The sequence below is a fragment of the Spea bombifrons genome, chromosome 4 (assembly GCF_027358695.1).
Source record: "Spea bombifrons isolate aSpeBom1 chromosome 4, aSpeBom1.2.pri, whole genome shotgun sequence".
Lineage (NCBI taxonomy): Eukaryota > Metazoa > Chordata > Amphibia > Anura > Pelobatidae > Spea > Spea bombifrons.
In genome coordinates this window covers 59933072-59955092 of record NC_071090.1, presented here as the reverse complement: position 1 = coordinate 59955092, position 22021 = coordinate 59933072, and the positions used below count along the sequence as shown (strand labels likewise).

The following is a 22021-nucleotide window of genomic DNA, read 5'->3' as shown; positions in this document are numbered from 1 at the left end:
GATTCGTTAATTCTTTTGCCGCCATTACAGCCTGTTTTGGCACGCTTTAAGGTAAAGTGGGAAGGGATTATGGAGTACATATCAATGACTGACAGGTAGAGGTAGCCAAACAAACATGGGGTTTTTTCATTGATGGTTATGGCTGTTAATGGGTGTTAATTTGTTGCCTAAAAACAAAATTAAAATTGTCTGAATAATTTATAAAACATTTGTACATTCATTTTTAGCTTTACAATGAAGAAGTACTTGATTTGTTTGATTCAACCCGTGATATTGAAGCTAGGAACAAAAAGTCAAACATCAAAATACATGAGGATTCGAATGGAGGAATTTACACAGTTGGAGTCACAACACGTAGTGTGAGCTCAGAAGCCGAGGTAAGTGCACACATTTTTCCTGTGTTGTCACACTTCTTCCAAGGTAAACTTATGGATGGTTTTATTTCTTGACTAATATAGGAGAGAGTTTTAGAATATGTTGGTGTTCTATAAATCAGTAAATAATATGCCGTTTTGTAGAAAGTAATTTATGTTCAAAATACTAAACAAAAACAATCAGTATGGCAACCAACATAATGTTCTTGTAATAGCTCAAGTTTGACCTTCCTGGATTTTTGAAGTGCATGTTACGTATTTATGATTCACGTATTTAGAACATTAGAAGAGTTGATGTGCTTTTACCCTTTAAATCGGTAACACTTGTGCATCATCCTTGGGCACCTGTTACACACATCTGTTCCGTTAAAGATTTTAAAATATACGTATTAGCTTCATTTTTAAACGCAGAATGTTAAGGGATTTCGATACATCAGTTACTCATAAAAATCTAGTTTAAGTAAGCTGTAGCTTTATAAAGTTGTGCATGTGTTTTGACTTCACAATTCAACTAATTTAAGTATTGCATTTAAAAACTAAGCATTACTTTAGGAGCTTTCATGAACAAGATATCTTAGCAGGTTTTCACTTGTTATAGCTCTCCAGTGAAATCTATGTAATGATTCCTCTGTGAATTAGGCCAAATCCTGATTTATTAAATGTGTTTAATGTTTATGGAAGGCTACTGTAAAGGTCTCATGAACCCTTAAGGAATGTAGTTAAGCTGGCTTTTGACTAAGTAGTCTGCCAAGTTCACACTAAAGTTTATTATGAATTGTGTATCATAAACATGAAGAGGTTTGTCAAAATGTCTTGTTTCTATTTGATATTTGCGAGGATAATGCATAAAAGTGTTGCTGTAACACACAAGCACGTGTATAACAACCTTATAGATGTATAAAAATCTCTGGAAGAAGAGGACTGAGACAGTATTTAAGCAAGTTTCTAAATTAAAGTCTGCACCCCTTCTTCCTGTTTGCTACTAATGAGCATTGCATGTCAGTAATTTACAGATTTAATTTGTCTCTCGCATGTTCCTTTTTTCAGATGATCCAGTGCTTAAAGCTTGGTGCCTTATCCAGAACTACTGCCAGCACCCAAATGAATGTTCAGAGTTCTCGTTCACACGCCATTTTCACCATCCACTTATGTCAAAGTCGTGTTTGTTCCAAACTTAATAACGTATGTTTTTGTTTTTTAAATTTTCTTTTTAAACCAAGTATGTAACCTAGTTTAATAATACTGACTAATGGCAACCATAGGTGTTTTAATTAAAGTAGTGCTCACCATGGCTAGATAAATAACTTGCATAATAAGCCAGCTTACTGTCAGTTTTCCTATATTTTTTCCAGTTGAGTACACTAAATAAACCCATGTAATGGTATTTAAAACACACAATTGGTGTTAAATATAAAAACAGTGTGTGCACCATGACAGCAGCTATGTTAATGATGCTTAGAGGATGTTAGCAGTAAGTCATAATATCATTTTACCACGTTTTCTGGCTGGTACACAGGAGATCAGGCTGTCAGCAGGAGTCAGAGTTTCTGGCTGTGTGCTGACAGATTAAATGTAACCTGCTGACACAGCCAGAAACAAGTTCAAAGTTTATAGAGCCCAACCTGCTGATCACTACGTAGTCAGCTGCATTCAGGGTCAAAGTAAAAAATGAAAGTATTTAATGAAAGTAGTTAATGACACTAAAAATGAAAAATAAACAGACCCCAGAACTGTCTGGTTACAAAAAGTACAACAATAATAACAAAAAGTAAATGAAAAAGGTTAAGGTGTAGTAATAGAGACATACACATATCATACCTACTACCATTAGAAATATAAACAGCCATCCTTGTCCCTGAACTTAAAAAAAATTTAATAAAAAAAAAAAATAGTGGTAAGAAAGTCTGTTGCTCACAAAAAAAAAAAAACATTTTAAGGTATTAGTTGCTGAGCATAAATCAGTGTAAATTGTGGAAGGAATCCAATGTAACAATTATATCAAACGAGGCCCTACCTTTACTTGGAAGATTAAGGTATAGATTGTGAGGGTGCTTTAAACATAAGAGTGGAAATTGTGATTGCGCATAGTAAAAATAGCAAAAAAGCATCATCTGTAAGTAGGGTGAGAATACCCCTGGTCACGCAGAGGCTGTGTTTCTGACCATCTTTGTTGGCAACTGACAAACTGAGTCAATCATTATATTGATATGGCAGATGAGAAGGATAGATAACACCAGTATGTGCGTCTGCAGGAAAACTTCCCTGTTGTTGGGACCCATGTGTTTGATAGGGCTAATAGTTTGCTCCCTTCCTTGGATGGGAAACAATGTACACCAGGGCAGTAAGTTAATTCATATGTAAGGTCAGCCACATTGTGCCTTAGCTTTTAATCTAAATATCTCCTAAATAATTATACTTACAGCAAACAAGGGCATAAAATGAAGTTAGATTATTGAGCTTCACTAAAAGCTGTAACAGTGGCTTTTCTACATAATCATGAAATATGTAATGCCTGACACTGCGCTGTTACTGGTTTTCGTGGCTAACCGATGTGAGATTGGCATTAGTATGCACCACAGCTTTTACTACAGCCTGTACAGAGCAGCATATCAACACTTGCTACCATTGAATCCTTACAAAGCTTGCCATGTTTATTTCAGGAGAATGACTTGGATAATAGGATCACATCTGAATCTAATCAAATGAATGAGTTTGAAACCCTTACTGCCAAGTTTCATTTTGTTGACTTGGCTGGGTCAGAACGGTTGAAGCGAACTGGAGCTACTGGAGATCGAGCCAGGGAAGGCATTTCCATTAACTGTGGACTGGTAAGTGGCCCTATTTTTTTTTTGTTTTTTTTTTTTACAGCAAACCATATCTAGCTTCCTATTATTGTAATTTTAAAATATCGTAAATAGTTTAAGACTGATACTTAAACTATTTTATTATTTCTTTATAGTCAACATGCAATACGCGTTCAACCATAACATTATGACCACCTGCCTAATATTGTGTATATGCATAGTGAATAGATATACTTTACGATGAAATAGAAAATGAAAATTCCAGAGCTCCATTGCACACGTTGAAATGCTTCATGTTATATATTTATTTATTTTTTTAGTTGGCCCTTGGAAATGTAATTAGTGCTTTAGGAGATAAAAGCAAGAAGGCCACTCATGTGCCTTACAGGGACTCTAAGTTAACACGTCTGCTTCAGGACTCGCTGGGAGGTAACAGGTATGAACATTATCTTTCTTCACTTACACTTTTTATGTAAGTTTGGTATTGGTTTGTTAGTGGAAAATGTCTGGAAAGCTTAGCTAAGTTATTGAACAGATATGACCGTGTTGATGACATTTACCTTTTGCCACGTGTTCAGATCTTTTAAAACCTGCTTTGATGATGGAATTGGATTTTGCAGCTTTTGCCATTAAACTTAGACTGGCACTATACTGAAGTTAATCTTTAAGGAAATCTGTATTTTATTAATAATGTCAGTTTTATTAATTTTGTTTTTTTTTTAATCTTAGCCAAACAATTATGATTGCTTGTATAAGCCCTTCAGACAGAGATTTCATGGAAACACTGAACACACTTAAGTATGCCAATCGAGCACGTAACATCAAGAACAAAGTTATGGTTAACCAAGATCGAACTAGTCAGCAGATAAATGCATTGAGGAATGAAATAGCCCGTCTGCAGATGGAGCTGACGGAGTACAAGACAGTAAGTGAAAGAAGTGTCTGTTCAGTGGCTATCACATAGTAGAATAGGCTTCAGCGCTAATTAACAAATTGTAATGCTCTCACTTGATATCCATGCTTAAGTCAAACACAAACCTGTTAACATTCTTTTCTTGCATGTATGAAATTTCCATATTGGTATTTTGTTTCAAGGTTTTAGTTTTTATAATTACACAAAATTACTAGGGAACTGGTTCGCCTTTAATAATAAAAACAATATTAATAATATAGCTACAATCTTGTCAGTGAAACGGGAAGGACAATGGTCAACAACTGTGAAAACTGATGTATTTTTTTTTTTAAATCTGCAAATTGTAGGGTAAAAGAATTATTGATGAAGAAGGTGTTGAGAGCATCAATGATATGGTCCATGAGAATGCAATGCTGCAAACTGAAAACAGCAATCTGCGGGTGAGAATTAAGGCCATGCAGGAAACCATTGATGCTTTAAGAATGAGGCTCACCCAGCTTATGAGTGATCAAGCCAACCAGGTCCTTGCTAGAGCAGGTAAGATTCTTTCAAGTTTATTACGTTTTCGGTTGTGTTCTACAACTAGGCACGCAGTATTTTAATGGTAATGTGTTTGGTCTAGATCTTTCTTCCTGGTTTTTCATTTAGCTTATTATACAATAAGCTCAATAAATACTATCATACTATCATAATAAAACTGTAAATGTATAAAGAGTTGTTTCATTTTGTTCATTTATTATTTTTCATTTCCTTTCTCGTTTCTTTATTAATTTTTGTTATACTTTCGAAGATGGGGAAAAAAAAAACCCCAAGCATAACTGTATGGTCTTATCTTTACAATGAGTTACAATGCAATTTGAATTTAATGAACATTCTTTGTATACATATATGCGATTCTTTGGCCATGTTAACCCAGCATAATCTGTAATTAGAATGTGACATCACCCTTACTGTTATCCGGTATCATTTCTTTATCTTCATTTTGGTACATCCAATCCATGTGGAACTCGAATGCTTAACTGATGTATATGCTTTGCTTCAATAAACAGTTTTGGGGGGAAAAAAAAGTAAACATGAAATGTGCAAAGAGGGCATATAGATAGTTTTAATATGGATTTTATAACTGTTATATAATAATGTAGGTGCCAACAATACTTTCATAATTCCTAAAGAAACAAAAATGTAAAGTCTTGATTTTTCCAACAGGAGATGGAAATGAAGAAATAAGCAACATGATTCACAATTACATCAAAGAGATTGAGGACCTACGGTATAGTATTTTTAAGAGATGTAGTGGTTTTTGTGTTTTTTCTTTTAATTAATGAAACATCCAGTCAACATTGTTAAAAACTGTCTATCCCCTACTGGACAAAAAGATGCATGTAATACTCTTAGCTCCTGTGTGATATGTTATATGTCAACCCATAATAACAGAGTGCTGCTTTCATAACCAAAGGAACTATAGTCCGTTTACTACTCAAAATGTTGTCCTCAGAAGCTTAGGGGATGCTTTGTCATTCCCCTAAAAGAGAATCACGTTTGTTTATCACGTGTACACAAGTCAAATACAATTTATTTAAAAAAAAAAAAAAGAAAACTTTTTTTTTTTTTGCATGAAGTCTCTTTACAGCATTGTCATGGAATGTCAATGTCAAGAGGGAGGTCGCCAAGTTATCTTTTTTCTAATAGCACATTTTTTTCTGATTATGCCTTTAAGGCATTGTTTTATGTGAGGATGGGGTGCCTTTATTTGTATTTTATGAAGACAGCTAGTGTCCAGGACAGGCTTCTCATAAGTCACCTGTGGGTCAAAATAGCCCCAATATGAGTAATTTGGTAATTAAATTGTTTGGCAAGGACCCACAGTTTTACCCTTTCAGACAGTCTCTCTGCCCTCTTGTGTATTAAAGAAACATTTATACTTGAAAGCCGTTCTGTTTGCCAAACAGGTCTACGTCTGTGTATTTTAGAATGTCTAGTAGATACACGTTTGCCCAAGTTTGCCCAAGTTTTATGTAAGCTAGAAAGGTAAGAATGGGAGTTAAAAACTACTGCAGGACCTGTTGCAAGGTCATTTAATTAGCGTATAGTGACATGTTTCCCGTTCCCTTGGTTATTGAAAATAGATATGTGCAAATTGCAGAAACTGAGTTAATGTAACTGGGCAGAGGATGGCACCATCTAGTGGTACTAGCCATACAAACATACTAAAAAGCTTAATTTCTCCCCTTCAAACCTCTTACTAGAGCCAAATTATTAGAAAGCGAAGCAGTGAATGAAAACCTTCGGAGAAACTTGTCAAGAGCTTCGACAAGATCTTCCTACTTTTCTGCTCATTCTCCTTTCCCTGCATCTTTACTTCCTGCGGAGAAAGAGACCACTGAAATCATAGACATGGCAAAAAAAGACTTGGAAAAATTGAAAAAGATTGAGAAAAAGAAGAAGAAAAGGTAAGCATTTTACCCATTCTCATATCACATGTCATTTGTCATCAGTTTTAACTTGCCTGGTTTGTCAGTCTGCCGCTTGAATGTTATGTTGTTTTTTGGCATTTTTCTTCACGCTTTTTTTTTTTTATATATGTTTTTAATGTCTCCATCTGTAACTCCCTCAGAAGGGGAAAAGTGGGTAAAGACACAAGTTCCCCCCCCCCACCCGTGCACAGCATATAACTTAGTGGACACTCAGACCATGAACAAGGCTGTTCATGTGAGGTTTCTCCTATTTTTAAACATGTTCTATCCAGTTTAAGAAAAATATCCATAGGACCTTGATTTTATGGTCCCTAAACTATTTTTGTGTTGATTATGTTGCATATTTTGGATCATTGGCCTGCTGGAAGATCAAACCACGGCCAATTTTAAGCTTTCTGTCTGAGGCAGCCAGGTGTTAATTTAATATCTGTTGATATTTGGGAGTCTATGATGCCATGAATCCTAACAAAATGTCCAGGTCCTTTGGCAGAAAACAGGTGCAAAACATTAAAGAGCCACCATCATATTTAACCATGGGCATGAGGCGCTTTTGCATATGCCTACCTCTGTGTGCACAGATACATCTCTGGGGTTTTATTGCCAAGAAGCTCTTTTTTTAAAGTTCCAGTAGTGTCTGGTACACGGAAGGCGATTGAGTTTGCTTTGAGATGACAGTAGAAGCTTTTGAAAGCTTGAAACCCTACCAAACAACTTGTATTGATGTAGGTCATTGCAGATTTTGAGACTTTCAGCTCCCGAAACGCAACTTACTTCTGTAATTATCCAGCTGTGATCCTTGGAGATTTTGTGGCCACTTTGAACCATCCTCTTCACAGTGTGTTGAGATAATATTGACACGTCCTCTTCCAGGTTAATTCATAACTCTTCCAGTTCACTAGAACTTCTAAGTTATTGCCCTGTGGAAATCGGCATTTTCAATGCTTTTGCTATTTTCTTATAGCCACTTCCCATTTTGTAAAGCTCAAGATCTCTTTGCCACACATGACAGCTATATTCCTTGGTCTTACCCATTGTGATGAATGGTTAAGAAAATTTGCCCTATGTGTTACCTTATATTTATAACCCTGTGAGACAGAAAGTCATAGTTGAACAATTTCTTGTTCGTAGTCACCCATGTATACTAAAAATGTAAAATGTCAATGGGAAAATAATTAATATATTTTACTCATATCAATTCATAGGGGTGCCTATAATTCTGGTACACATATTTAGCAATTTTACTTTTTTGGGGATAAACCTAGGTTTTGTTTGCAATTGCTTGATATCAATGAGAGCAGGATATTTTGTGTATTGTTTGAAGAAAAAGATCAAAGCCGCCTTTGCTCATATTTACCAAGCGTGCCAGTATTAGTGGAGGCCACTGTATACAAAGCCATTAAATAGAACTTTTAAAGAAGCCCTATAACCTAGAATTCATTTCATACAATCGTTTCAGATGTATTTTGTAATTGTTTTAATGTCTGTAACCTTTCCTTATGTGTTGTGTTACACGTATTAGACAATTGCAGAATCTCTTTAACAAAATGCTGGTTCACTGTAAAGTAAATACAAAATTTATATTAGCTCACACATATTCAGGCATTCTCTCAACCTGTAGTTTTCACTTGGTTATAGTTGAAAACATATATCGGTGCTACCCACCTTTTCAATGTGGAGGGTAGGACGTCTTTCGTGAACACTTTCCAGTTACTGGAAAATAATTGCAGTGATAGAACCAACTGGCTTTTCAGACGGACCTGGAACCATACATACAGAGGGCTGCATCAGTGTTGGTGATTTAAGTCATCTGACATCAGGTTAAACGTATGCAAATACACCAAGGACTCTTTTACACCCTACACCTGTATACATTCACAGTGCCATACATTGCCATAGTCTTTATCTATGTTATGATTGTCATGAATTACTTATAACATTAGTGTTTTTTTTCTTTTTGTAGCTGCATGTATGCTAACATGTAGCCCACCCTAATTTGAACCAGCATAGCCCTAATATTTGGTTACACGAGTAGCATTAAATAAAACGCATTTTTCATTGCTTACATAGTTGTATATGTGAATAGATATGTTTGTATGTTTTAAGGTGCAAGTTCATGCATGATTTTTACCTTATGACTTTCATTGTTTGTCTGGTCTGTTCTTCATTGGCTTGGGCTGCCTATTCTGTACTTCTGCTTTTGAAGGCTACTGCAGCTCCAGGAAAGCGATCAAGAAGAAAGAAGGTTGGGACACTTCTCGAGTTCTTTTCATTTATTCCAATGGCCATTTTATTTACAATAAAACTAGTTTTCAATGTTTTAAATTCCCCATTATAAGATTCCAGCATTTTTCTGCATTAACTTTTTAATCCTGGTGTATAACTAATTTAGCTGTCTATTTTCCCTGTAGTAGAGGGAGCTATTTACACTATTAATCTAATAGTTCTGTTTTGTAAATGATTGCTTTAACCATTATTTGCAGATGGGGTGAAAAAGGCATGAGTTTCCTTATGCCTAATCTTAAAAATTGTTCAGGGCTTGGGTGGTAAAAAAAAATTAAAAATTGAACTTAAATAATATTCTGTGCAAATGCTGTATGTATTAAATGCAGATGTTTCTTGCATACGTAACAAAAAATATATATGTAAAACAATTAGCAATATTTTGGATGGACATTAAAAAAAAATGCTGGATTCATTAAACCAGTCTTGAATTGTTTGCATTACATAGGCAAGTCAGCAGCAGCGACTGTCTAATTTAGGTTGACAATGCAGAACTCTTGTCTTATGCCCAATAAATGTACCCTGAAATCGCCATGGTCTTTCCAAAGCAAACATTTATATGAAATGGACCGTGAAATAGGTTCAAAGTAGCTGTTCCCTTGCTTCAACAGTTTTTCACTTTAACTCCTTTTCCCTGCTTTCCTATGTGTGCTTCTTTTATTAATGTTTTTTCTAGTCATGCCTTTCAAAGTCGCACATTTTGTTTGCTGTCTGATAGCAATGATTTTGATCTAAACAACTTATATATTGTACCTCTATTATAGCTACTCTATTTGGACAAAAGTATTGGGACAGCTGACCATTACACCAACAGGGACATTGCATTCTAAATACATAGACATTAATATGAAGTTGCAGCTATAATGGCTTCTGCTCTTCTGGGAAGGCTTTCCACAAGATTTGGCGTGTTTCTGGGGGAATTTTTGCCCATTCATCCAGTAGAGCATTTGAGGTGTCCCAATACTTTTGTCCATATAGTGTACATGAGATTCACCCCAATATGGCTACATTTAACAATACATTCATTTACTTGTAATTTAATACGATACCTCGTTTATTAGCAAAATCGTATTTAGTCATGTGTTGTATTTTTTTTTTCTACAACAGATAAACATTGCTTGCTTTATTTTTGCACACCTTAACCCCTTGACTGCTAACGACGGCATGGTGCCGTCGCTAGCAGTCCCAGTCAGGTGCTAACGACGGCACCATGCCGTCGCTAGCGCTCTCCTACCTTGATGGGGGTCTGTGGACCCCCATCACCACCTACCCCGGCGATCTGCCCCTCATTTTGAAGGGCATCACTGGGACCACCCGATCCGGCCGGTGGCGTCGCGCGTAATGACGCGATGACGTCACCGCGCAACTTTATTGAAAACTGACAATTGTCAGTTTTCACGGTATGGGGGCATGCTGCTTAGATGCCTGTATCTCAGGCATCTGAGCAGCTACAGACCCCCAACATATACCGTTGGAAAGGTAATCGCCTCACCTTTCCAACGGTATAATGCTTGTAAAAAAAGAATAAAAAATATTATGTTAAAAAAATAAAAATGTACAAAAAAAGTAAAAAAAATGATTTGGGGGTCTCTAAAGGCAGATAAATAAAGATCAAAATTGCCTAGAGACCCCCAAATTAAATTATCTAAACATAAACTGGTTTAACTTTAAAAAAAAAAAAAGTTTAAGTATTCTAGCTAAATGATCACTGTGGTAGCCAATGTTACCACAGCGATCATACAGCTATAAAAAGTCACATTCCCTTTTTAAAAATGGCCGATACTAAATTTTAACCCCATGATCCCTTTGATCATGGGGTTAAATTTAGCCAGTGGTAGAGGAAGCCAATTTTTGAAATCCAGATGAACTGCAAAAATCAGCCGTATAGCCTGTAGTACGTAAGTTAACCATGTCATCCCTGGAGCCCCTTGCATTTTTACTGCAAAACTTATTTTTGCTGTAAAAGTGATTTTTTTCTCCCTTTACGATCATCTCTTTGGGATTGTTAGGGGAAAGAATGGTGTGTGCTTCTGTGAGTGAATGTATGGAAAGTATGGTGTGTGCTTCTGCGAGTGAATGGAGATATGAAAAGCGTGTGAATGGTCAGTAATTAGGGTTGAAGCCTTGACGTGGCATTACTGCTCACGTAAGAAGTTACATTATGGCACAAAAAGTACATATTTTCAAAAACTACACCCCTCGGCGCATCAAATGAGGGGCTGCGTGTGTTCCTAGGACAAACCTGGAGTGCCCAAGACACAAATGAACATGTCGCTATGGTTAGAAAAAACATATTTTCTAGCCAAAGCGACATATTCCATTATTATCTGTGAACTTAACTTTTGTCCTAGAAATACATGTAACCCCTCATTTGAAGCTCCAAGGGGTGTAGTTTCTTGAAATGTGTACTTTATGTACCCTAATTTAACTTCCCAGATGTCTAGACCACTTTAACTTCAGATATGGCAGATTGGAGAATCTTGTTAAAAAATTGTCTTAAAACATTTAGGGGTGATGCCTGCATTTAGACAGCTCTAGAGAGCTGGGAAGTTGAATTATGGTACATAAAGTATATATTTTCAGAAACTACACCCCTTGGCGCATCAAATGAGGGGCTGCATGTGTTTCTAGGACAAACCTGGAGTGCGGAAGACATAAATGAACTTGTCGCTTTTAATTTTATTTATTTTTTATTTTTATTTGTGTGATATTCACTTATTTGTTGTGCAAGTCAGATTTGTGATACAAATACAAATAAGACCTCATTTGCTGCGGCTGGGGGTGTAGTTTCTAAAAATATATAGTTTTGTTGGCATATTTTAACATCCCGGGCAGCTAGAGCTGTTTAATTGACGCAGCCATGCATTAAATTTAAAGATGAATTTTGTGATAGTCTAATAAATTTAACTTTTAGCAATAAAATATTAGAAAAACACAGTCTACTGTTCTCAATGTCTGTTTATTTCAGACCGGTTACCTACTACAAATATTTAGCAACACAGGTTTTGATATTAGAGTTTAGAAAAATAACATTACAAACTAGTTTTTATTGAGTCGGAAGTGAAAAATTACACTTTTTTCCATTTTTGGTTGTATTTTGCAAACCTAATGAGACATACACATATAAAAATGGTATATTTGGAATCTGCTGGGTGTGCTGAAAAAAACAATATATGGTTTGTATACTTTATTCCCAAGAAATTTACTTGAAACACGTTTAAACGTGAGATGCACCAAAATGCCGAAAACTAGCTTAGCACCAGGGTGTGAAATGGCTTAGCAGCCAAGGGGTTAAATTCGGTGATATGTTAGACATGCATAGACTGCGTCACTATGGAATCCAATTTGCTTGATGTGTTTTTCTCTTTTGTTGTAAATGACAACTCTTTATGCAGTCCGAAGGGTCTATTGATCATTTACAAACTATGGTCGGACCCATGCTGAAAAATGTCAGCTAGAGATCTCTCGATCACACTGATTGAGTTTGTGCAGGTGTATGACAAATATTTGGAGCTTTTTGATTGATAGACTGATTGTGAATGTTGGTTCTAGCCAGTGGTCTGTATTTTGTGAAAGGAAGGCACAAACCATAAGCAGGATTAATGTTGAATTAAGCATGCATCTGCTTACATGCCATGGTTCTCTGTGCTATAAGCCAATGTTTCCAACTTTAATATTTATGTATCTTACTTTTCTCATTTACATATTATTCCTCATATAAGTTATGTTTTTCCTTCCCTTAAGTGGAAGGTTAACTAATTTATATAGGCTACTTTTGCCACCATTGTCTGCTTCCTTAAACCAAATATCTTTAAAGCAATTACGCTGAAGATAAACAAACAGCACAAGCTAGAGGCAGTTTTGAGAAGACTGAGTAACCTCCTGTCATGTAATATGTAAGAGAGTGCATGCAAAAAAAAAAAACGCATACCCAGATTGTCATGCACTAAAATGCCTTGGAGTCCATAGAAAATTGAAAAATTAGGGGGTGGGATGCATCTTTACTAAATAATTTTCATTAATTCACAGAAGGTGGCAGCTATCATTTTAAACAAAACCTCAAATGTTTGATCCGTTAAATTGTTGAAAAATGTAAATCTAATTGACTTTTGTTTTCAGTGTTGTCAGGGATGAGAACACAGAGAATGAGAAGTCAGATGAAAAGGGGATTACTGAAGGAGAAATCCATGAATTGGAAGTGAGTTTTTTTTTTTTTTTTTTTTTGGTGTTTTTTTTCTTCTTGTACACCTTCACGTTCATGTTGTGTATGTTACAGCCATAATTGAATACTTTATATAATGCGGATTATTACCTACTAGCTGAGAAACGGTAATGTTCTCTTTTTTTTTTTTTTTTTTTTTTTTTAGGAAGAAATCCAAGATGGGAGCGATCATGAAGAAGAAGAGGAGGAAGACGAGGAGGAGGATGAAGATGCTGGCGATAGTTCAGATGAATCAGATTCTGAATTGGAAGAGAAAGGTTGTTAAAGAAAAATTCCTAGAAAATTGTTTAATCAATGAACAGTGTATTTGTAACAATGTTAATAATTAAATCCAGCTAGAGACCATTCCTGGACCATTTGAATGGTTTTGTCAAAAAAATAAACTATCATGGGAGAATCATCAGAAATGTATCGCGCTTAGCGATGATACTTAACGTTCACAGTGTTGGCTAACTGACCACACACACTTGAATGCCGAGGAGTGGCTTTATTTATTTATTGTTTTATAAAAGGTTTGGGAGCTGTGCATATGATTGTTTAGGGATTCAGCCCTGGTCCTTCATGGGTCTTTTTGTTTCAGATAATGATAAACTCCTTGTTTATTTTAACAGAGAATTACCAGGCTGATCTGGCTAACATTACCTGTGAAATTGCTATAAAGCAGAAACTGATTGATGAATTAGAAAACAGCCAGCGAAGATTGCATACTCTAAAGCAGCAGTATGAAGAGAAACTGATGACCTTGCAGCATAAAATACAGGACACTCAATTAGAGAGAGATCGTGTCCTGCAGAACATGGGTAACTTTATGATTATTACATTGTGTGTTGATATTTGTACAACTGGAACATTCCACATCATGTATTGCATTACTGAATTATTATCCGCCTGTATAAAAATCACGGAAACATGCTACCCCCAGAGGTGTGTGCAAGTGGACTTTGCCTGGTGAATGTTCCACCTAGAGTTAAAAATGTGTTTGGTAGTCTAGTTGTGTGTCTTTTACATTCCCAATTGGCAGATTTTGGGATTGTCTCTTGGATAGATGGATTGTTATTTTGTGCTGTTTATTTAGATTATTTGTGTAATTAGCAATTGTAAAATTGTTTCAGGATCAATGGAAACATGCACTGAAGAAAAAACAAAAAAGATCAAGACTGAGTATGAAAAAAAGCTTCAGACAATGCATAAAGAACTTCAAAAACTGCAGGCCGCTCAAAAGGAACATGCCCGGCTCTTGAAAAACCAGTCACAGTATGAAAAGCAGATGAAGAAGTTGCAACAGGAGGTGGTGGAAATGAAGAAAACAAAGGTATTCCAAATATTGGGTGGTCAGAAAATACACTAGTAAGAGCTGATAATACAAGTCGGAGAAATAGCCATAAACAATTAAGTATGCCTTTTTGACAGAAATTTAACTGTGCTGCACCTTATGAAAATTCTTTTTAATTCTTGTGGTACATTAGGATATGTTTTATGATGATGTCACAAAAATAAGAATTTAGGTTTTTAGGTGATGGTAAGCTACATGTTTATTTTTTTAATACATCTATATACAGGGCCGGCCGAAGACTTAACGCCGCCTGGGGTGAAGTTTAAAACGCCGCCCCCCCCCCGCCGACGCCGGGGGGGGGCGAAGTTTAAAACGATGCCCCCCCGCCGAGGGGGGCGAAGTTTAAAACGACGCCGCCGACGCCGGGGGGGGGGCAAAGTTTAAAACGACGCCGGGGGGGGCGTTTTAAACTTCGCCGACGCCATAATCTACAGCCCCCCCGCCCCCCGGTACTTACCTTTAAACAGTCCTGCGGCGAGTCTCCCTGCTCTGCCACGGTGCCGGCTTGTAATGCTGAGCGCCGGAAATTGACGTCACTTCTGGCGCTCTGCATTACAAGCCGGCACCGGACCCGAACAGGGAGACTCGCCGCAGAGGAGAGAGAGAGAGAGGGGCGCCGAGCGGGTAAGCGAAAACCACTCGGCGCCCCTCTCTCTCTCCTCCGCTTCAAAAAAAAAACAAAAAAAAGCGCTTGGGGCGGCAAAGTGCCGCCCCTTCTAAAGTGCCGCCTGGGGCAATTGCCCCAGTCTGCCCCATTATAGGGCCGGCCCTGTCTATATAGCTACTGGTTTTCTGCTGTCTTTGTACTCATTAGCAGGACTTCTATTGAGAAGGGCTTATTCACCATACTAGGAGTTTGCAGTAGAGTTACGGTTTCAACTCTCTGACTAGAATCCTAAAGGTCTTCCACAGGGTGCTTCTCTGGTAGTGTGTAATACATAGTTGGAACAGATATGTTTGTACAGTGAAACCAAAACCTTAAAGTGCTTGGTAATTTGTTCTGTCTAAAGTAGCATACATTTTAGTGTGCATCTGTGACATTTATTATGAAAATGTGTTCTCACTATCCAGGTACGGCTTATGAAACAAATGAAAGAAGAGCAAGAGAAGGCCAGATTAACAGAATCACGCAGAACCCGTGAAATTTCACAACTGAAAAAGGACCAGCGGAAACGAGAGGTGAGTGAATTTACATTCAATGGAGGTGAAATTTTACTGCTTGGCATTTGTCTCCCAAGTGCAAATGAATAAACAGTGGTTTTAAAAGTATAAGACCTTATTTTGGGGAGAGAGAATTGTTCTGCAAATGATTGTATTCTATGCTTAATCTTAAATTTCTTTCGCACAATTAACCACAAAAGTGCAGCTTTTCCATTATGACAGATTATTTGATCCTAATGTATCCACTGGACCCAGATGACCGGTTCATCCCCATTCCTGTTTAAGACAAACCTATGTGCCCACAGCATAGTAAGCTTTAAATGAATTTGCTGTTAGTGTCAGCTTTAGCTCGTTGTTTGAGACAATAAGTATCCAAACTTAGTATTTTATAGTGATTTACATTTGTCAACAAAAAATTGTGTGTTAATGGTCGAATAGGAGTGAGTTTTCTTAATTTATATGAATGCCATCTCGGAGTACTATAAAGAGTTAATTGTTTCTCATAGGCACCTGTCACATAGCAGTAAATAAGGATTGGGGAAAAAGTTTAAATGTAAGAAACTTTCATGAGCAGACATGTGATCCTCCCAGTCCTAAAACACATGCTTTCAGATTATATACTATTATTGGGCAAGTGGAAAACAATAAGTTTTCAAAATATTTTATTATCTGTGTCAATTTAATATGAATGTAATATGTAAAACTTGTGTTAAAATTATCAGAATCATTTTTTTTATTTACCTTTTTTATATACAGTATCAGCTAAAACAGCTTGAAGCCCAAAAAAGACAACAAGAAGTTGTGTTGCGTCGCAAGACAGAAGAGGTACTTAAGTGTTCCTGAAAGCATTTGGAATCCCACATTAATACTTTGAAATATTTGCTTTCACTATGGATGTTGTATTGAATTGTTCTGTCTAGTTTGATGCAATATCTTATTTATGAACTTTTTTTCTTTTCTCTCTCTCTTTCTAGGTCAATTCTCTTAGGCGGAAAGTAAAACCAATGTCTGATAAAGTTGGTGGAAGGGTGAATCGAAAAATAAGTTTACCTGAACCCATTTCTGAGCATGTATCAAATTATGCAGATGAGCGTGATTCTACGAGAGTAGTAGGAAATCAGAGACTGAGAATTCCTGTTGCCAAAGTGCAGCCTGCGACGACCACCGCATTAAATGGAACTAGGTAAACCATATTGTATCTTCATTTAATGGAGCAGTCAAGCTTTTCACATGTAAAAAGTGAACCATACAATGGGTTGCTTCACTTCCCATTTTATGGCACTTTATTATTTTATGTTCCTTCCCTCCTGATACCACACTACTTGTGCCTAATTCAGCATGAGAGCAACTAAAACAAAAGAGGCTTTATCAAGGGCTGGATTAATGACTTTACCTAGTACCTCTGCATGTAAAATAATTTATAATGTAGCTATTATAGCGTTCGGTGTCCTCCAAACACTCTCCAAGCTTTTTTTTCTTGATGAGGTTAAATTTTCAGATGTTAAAACAAAAAAAAAAAAATATATATCTATCAAAAGTTCTTTGAACTGTATAAATAAACATGTCCCCCAAATAGTGTATATTCTGAATGAAGTAAAGTATTCATGAATATACCAGAACGGATCTTTATTTTTAATGCTCAAAAGTGCTAATGTCATCTATTGGTACATCATTACATATGTTAGTGAAGACAATTTGCTGAATACAAAATGCTGGTCTTCATTTGAGGCCTATGTTTTTAGTTGCACCTTCTCCTATGATACAAGTTAATTATATGTGTGTGGGTGTGTATTTCCATAGCTGTATATTATAAATGTACCACAAACACGTTGTCGTGAGTGAAATCAGAGAGCAGGATAGGAGGGGAGGTTGTTTGTGTGAATATATCACAGTAGTTGGGTAGGAGCTAGAAGATTCCACCACTAGGGGTTCATAGGGGCATTTATTTTCTTATGACAATTTGCTACCGCCTAAAACTAGATTTGCAGTTACATATAAAGAGCAATATTTATAGAAATTGGTAAAGGCAGAACAGTCAGCAGAAAAGTTCATTGGTTTCCTTGGCGACTGCACCATGTCTCACCATTTTGCACTTTGTTTGCCCATGTACGTAATGCATATTCACAGGTAGGCTGGCAGTGAACTTGTATATGAGAGAAACATATTTTTTCTGGTGCCTAGAAAATAAATTATTTTGAACAATGAGCACAGAAGCTGGTAGTTCCTTTTTTTTATTAGCTGGAATTTTATTAGGACGATTTAACACAGAAACAAAACTAAGCTATTAATATTGCTGCTGCAAAATGAAATATACTTGAATTACCTGAACTAACTGAAATAATGGTTCTAATAAAGGCAGTTAATGAACAGTGTTTCCAATTCCCTGCTGAGAACATCCAGTGTGGGTGGATTGATTGCACTTCATCCCAGTGTTTTTTTTAATTATAATAAGTTTGTCTCAATTAAGGTGATTTTGGAAGTATAATTTTCTGTGTTATGTGTGTGGTTTTAGTTTTGAATTTATAGTCCTCTATATGTAACAAAGCTTTCTAAATAAATGTGCCTGATACTATGTTCTCAGGAAAAAACATCAAAGAACAAGCATTTACACTTCAAAGGCAGCCAGACAGAAGTGGCAGTCACTGGAGCGCAGGATCACAGACATTGTGATGCAGAGGATGACTATTTCTAATATGGAAGCCGACATGAACAGACTACTGACGGTAACACTTTCATTTTCCTATTGTTGGAATGATAGCATCAAAATTTTGCTTGTATACTATAAAGTCACATGCACTTATATATTACACGCATGCTTAATGGTACAGCCCAGATGGCTTAGAACCTTCTAATTTAACAGGTGTTAAATATGCATAAAAAATACATTGAGGACTAGACTGATCCTCTAAAGAGGTATATTGTCAAGGCAGTCCACCTTTAAGAAATGATTCTCTGTTCTTTGCTTCAACAAAAAAAAAATGATAGGATGGTTCACAACCAAAAGAATAAACATGCCCTCTTCCCCAACAGCAACGGGAGGTACTTACAAAAAGAAAAGAAAAGGTGATGAAGAAGAGAGACCGAATTTTGAAGGAAAATGGAGAGGCCGACAAAAATGTTTATAACCTCAATGAAGAAATTGAGTGCCTTAGTGCCAATGTTGACTACATAAATGACAGCATATCTGACTGTCAAGCCAGCATCATGCAGATGGAAGAGGCAAAGGTACACATGGACTGGGATCGTATCACTATTAGGACTAGCTCGTCTTAATTGAGAATTACCAATATCTTACATGTTAAATGCATTAAAATATGCAGAAGGTAGAGAGGGGGCCACAACAAACCACTTTGGATTCTGTTTGTGTTTTTTATTTAAAGAACAAAACAAATATATATATATATATATATATATATATATATATATATATATATATATATATATATATATATATAATGATTTTTCTTTCCCATTTAAATTGACTATCATGGGGATAACATGCTAGCAGCAAAACTATGTAAAGGGGAACTAACACCATTTTTTAAATGAAAATGGGTTTTCAGTCTGACTTCTTATACTACCTTCTGGTAAACATAATGATGTCTTAATCACTCTGACAGACACTCTGAGCATTGTGATATTGTGAACCTCCGGTTCCGCAGATTAAGGAAGATTGTCTGAACAAAATGACATAAAACCAAGTTTTCTTCAGTGCTTAACTACATTACCGTGTACAGCACTTCAGTGTGCAAAGACATTTGTTTTACTGTGGTACTTCCTTTTTGACCTGAGGATATTTTCTTCAGTCTGTGTAAATCCTTATAGAACAACACCGTGGTGGAAGAGCCAGTAAGAAAAAATGATCAAACGGTATTCAACCCAGGCTTGAGTGGCTCGCACAGAGTAATGTCACATTAGTGGGGATTACATTCATAAACGTTTTTTTTATCTAGGTGTTTAATGTGTTTGCTGCGATTTTATAGATCTAAGAATTATCTAATGCCCTCACAAGTATGTATATAAGACTTGTATATGTGTTCCTATAGGAAGAGGGTGATACGTTGGATGTAACTGCGATTATTAGTTCCTGCACTCTTACAGAAGCACGATACTTACTGGATCATTTTCTTTCAATGGCTGTCAGCAAGGTAAGCCTAATATTATTTAGTAGTTAATTATTTGCTTCACGATTGAGCTTTTCACACCATTTAACCAACCAGTGTAACTCGTTGTATAGCAGATGTCATGGAGACTGCTTAGATCACTTTCAGGTGTATTTTTCAGTACTGCTTATTATAATCTTTGGTTATTTGGTACCTGTACAATAATTAACAATTACATTAAATATTTGGGTAAAATGCTTTTGTATATAGCTTTTAAAAATGGCTTTTTTCCTCTTTTTTTTTTGTAGGGTCTATTAGCAGCACAGAGAGAGGCTCAGATTAAAGTTCTTGAAGGACGTCTCAAACAAACTGAATTCACCAGTGCTACTCAAAATCAGCTTTTGTTTCATATGTTAAAGGAAAAGGCGGAACTGAATCCTGAACTTGATGCTCTTCTAGGCCATGCCTTACAAGGTTCTTTCTGTTTATATACGTTTGTCTTGATTGCATGTTTGCTTTTGCGCACGTTCCGCCGGAGAAAGATAGTCATAAGGTGTGAATAAATGCTGTAGAAAATTTTAATTAATTTAAGTCAAACTCAAATCCATTAATTCCCTAGACTTTTCCAACAGTGCAATGTTGTTTACAATGCGCATTTTTGGTTGGACAGAAAACCGTTAAATTCAAAGATGTCTAATTAAGCACATTGTGATGTCATGTGCAAGATTTATTCTATGTATCAATTAGATTATATTTTTTTTCTCTTGTGAAATACAAATTCACCTCCGAGGGGTGTTGATGGCGCAACATAATATGTTGCTTCTTTCCATTTAATGTTTATCATTATACATTTAATGGTAAATAACTAGGCTTTCTCTATCTGGAGGTGATACATGTTTTATCCTTTGTTAGTTCAATTTGACACTAACACTGACTTCTGTAAACAGGAGTTCACTGGTTTAGAAAAATACCGAGCTAGGGACCATCAAAACTTCCATAAACAAAGATGGAGCCTATCCATATCCATCTATATTTCTGTAAATTATCTAGATACGTGTGTCGATGTACATATAGCACCATGGTTACATATATTTATATTTTTGTGACGTACTTAATCTAGACTAGTTGAGCTTTGAAATGCAAAACTTAGAAAAGCTTCTAAAAATCGTGGTCACAAAGGATTAAATCTTCTTTGCATACAGTTTCAACAAGTTTTTTTTCCTCTCATCTTTCATTATTGGCAAACTTCTTGGTTTAGTTTAATTTGGAATTAATATTAACCGGGATTAGTAAACGATGGTTAGGTTTCTTCTAGAAGAATACATTATTGATGTGGGCCGTTTAACATGGTAATTACAGCATCTATTCTATGTTTACTGTAAAGATCACATGAAATTGATTTTCTGCTTATTGAGGTAATTCCCTTTATTTCTGAGAGTAGTAGCACTTGTGATGTGAATCTTCCTTTGTGTATTCCACTCTTTTGGTTTGTGCTATGTTTTGGCCATTTAACCCTATCCTACAGGAGAGAGTTATGTATCTGTAATCAGTTTCAACAAATTCTACCTTAAAGCAGTTGTGCAAAAAAACACCAAAGTGATTTTTGTTATACTAAGAATTATGTTGCAGACAATGCAATGAAACCACTGTAGTTCATTTATGCGAAAAATCCCCCCACTCAGTTCCTGCTCATTATCTGTATTGTGGATACAAAGTGTTGTGAGAATAGGGTTACAGAAACCAAAATGTCACATCTTTTTCTTCTCGTGGATAAAACCTAAGCTTCATATACTACAGGCACACCGTGACAAAATTAAATTACTGAAACTTTGGAATAACATCCTTGAATTAGCCTCATTAAATATGCATGCTTTATTTTCCTGGTATATCTTAGTCGCCTGAATTTATTCCCACACATAAACTACCGATAACACCATACCAATTACAGCTGCCTTGGAAAGCTTCCTGTCAAATGTAATCAATCAGTTGATTGACTTCCCTGTATTTGCCACCGTCCATGGAACAATACTTTACAATTGTGCGATTACATGGTACTGCATTCAGCTTTCCTATTATAATGGTACAAAAAAAGAACACTGTTAACGATTGCATAATAACACCATGCAGAACACTTTGGGCCTGGAAAACACTCAACATGTAAGGCACATTTTAGAGTAAACCATGGATATTTAAAAGGACAAGGTGATAGAAGCAGTGCAAGGTATAAAAGATTATTGGTCTATCCACTTGTAGTCCTTGTGGCAATGACTGGCATTAATTGTTGGAGAACTTCTGGTTGGCGATCCCATTGTTATATGTAGTCTGGATCCCAACATGATTCTTCCTCTCCTGTAAAG

General features: G+C 36.2%; 1 protein-coding gene across 7 annotated transcripts in view; it reads left to right on the top strand.

The window, feature by feature from the left end:
- The window catches only part of KIF21A (kinesin family member 21A), a 60554-nt gene that overhangs the window by 23043 nt on the left and 15490 nt on the right, over positions 1–22021 (top strand). For 4 of the 7 annotated variants that reach the window (XM_053465363.1, XM_053465361.1, XM_053465364.1 and 1 more), the window contains exons 4-22: positions 228–377; positions 1422–1556; positions 3035–3202; positions 3499–3614; positions 3908–4103; positions 4439–4628; positions 5298–5361; positions 6338–6541; positions 12965–13043; positions 13213–13324; positions 13679–13867; positions 14180–14379; positions 15472–15579; positions 16318–16386; positions 16536–16744; positions 18143–18284; positions 18592–18786; positions 19608–19709; positions 19973–20138. In XM_053465363.1, the coding sequence (XP_053321338.1) occupies positions 228–377; positions 1422–1556; positions 3035–3202; positions 3499–3614; positions 3908–4103; positions 4439–4628; positions 5298–5361; positions 6338–6541; positions 12965–13043; positions 13213–13324; positions 13679–13867; positions 14180–14379; positions 15472–15579; positions 16318–16386; positions 16536–16744; positions 18143–18284; positions 18592–18786; positions 19608–19709; positions 19973–20138 (2794 nt within the window). Of the gene's footprint in view, positions 1–227; positions 378–1421; positions 1557–3034; positions 3203–3498; positions 3615–3907; positions 4104–4438; positions 4629–5297; positions 5362–6337; positions 6542–8768; positions 8808–12964; positions 13044–13212; positions 13325–13678; positions 13868–14179; positions 14380–15471; positions 15580–16317; positions 16387–16535; positions 16745–18142; positions 18285–18591; positions 18787–19607; positions 19710–19972; positions 20139–22021 lie in introns of all 7 variants that reach the window. The other 3 variants (XM_053465360.1, XM_053465362.1, XM_053465359.1) reach the window with 1 other exon arrangement.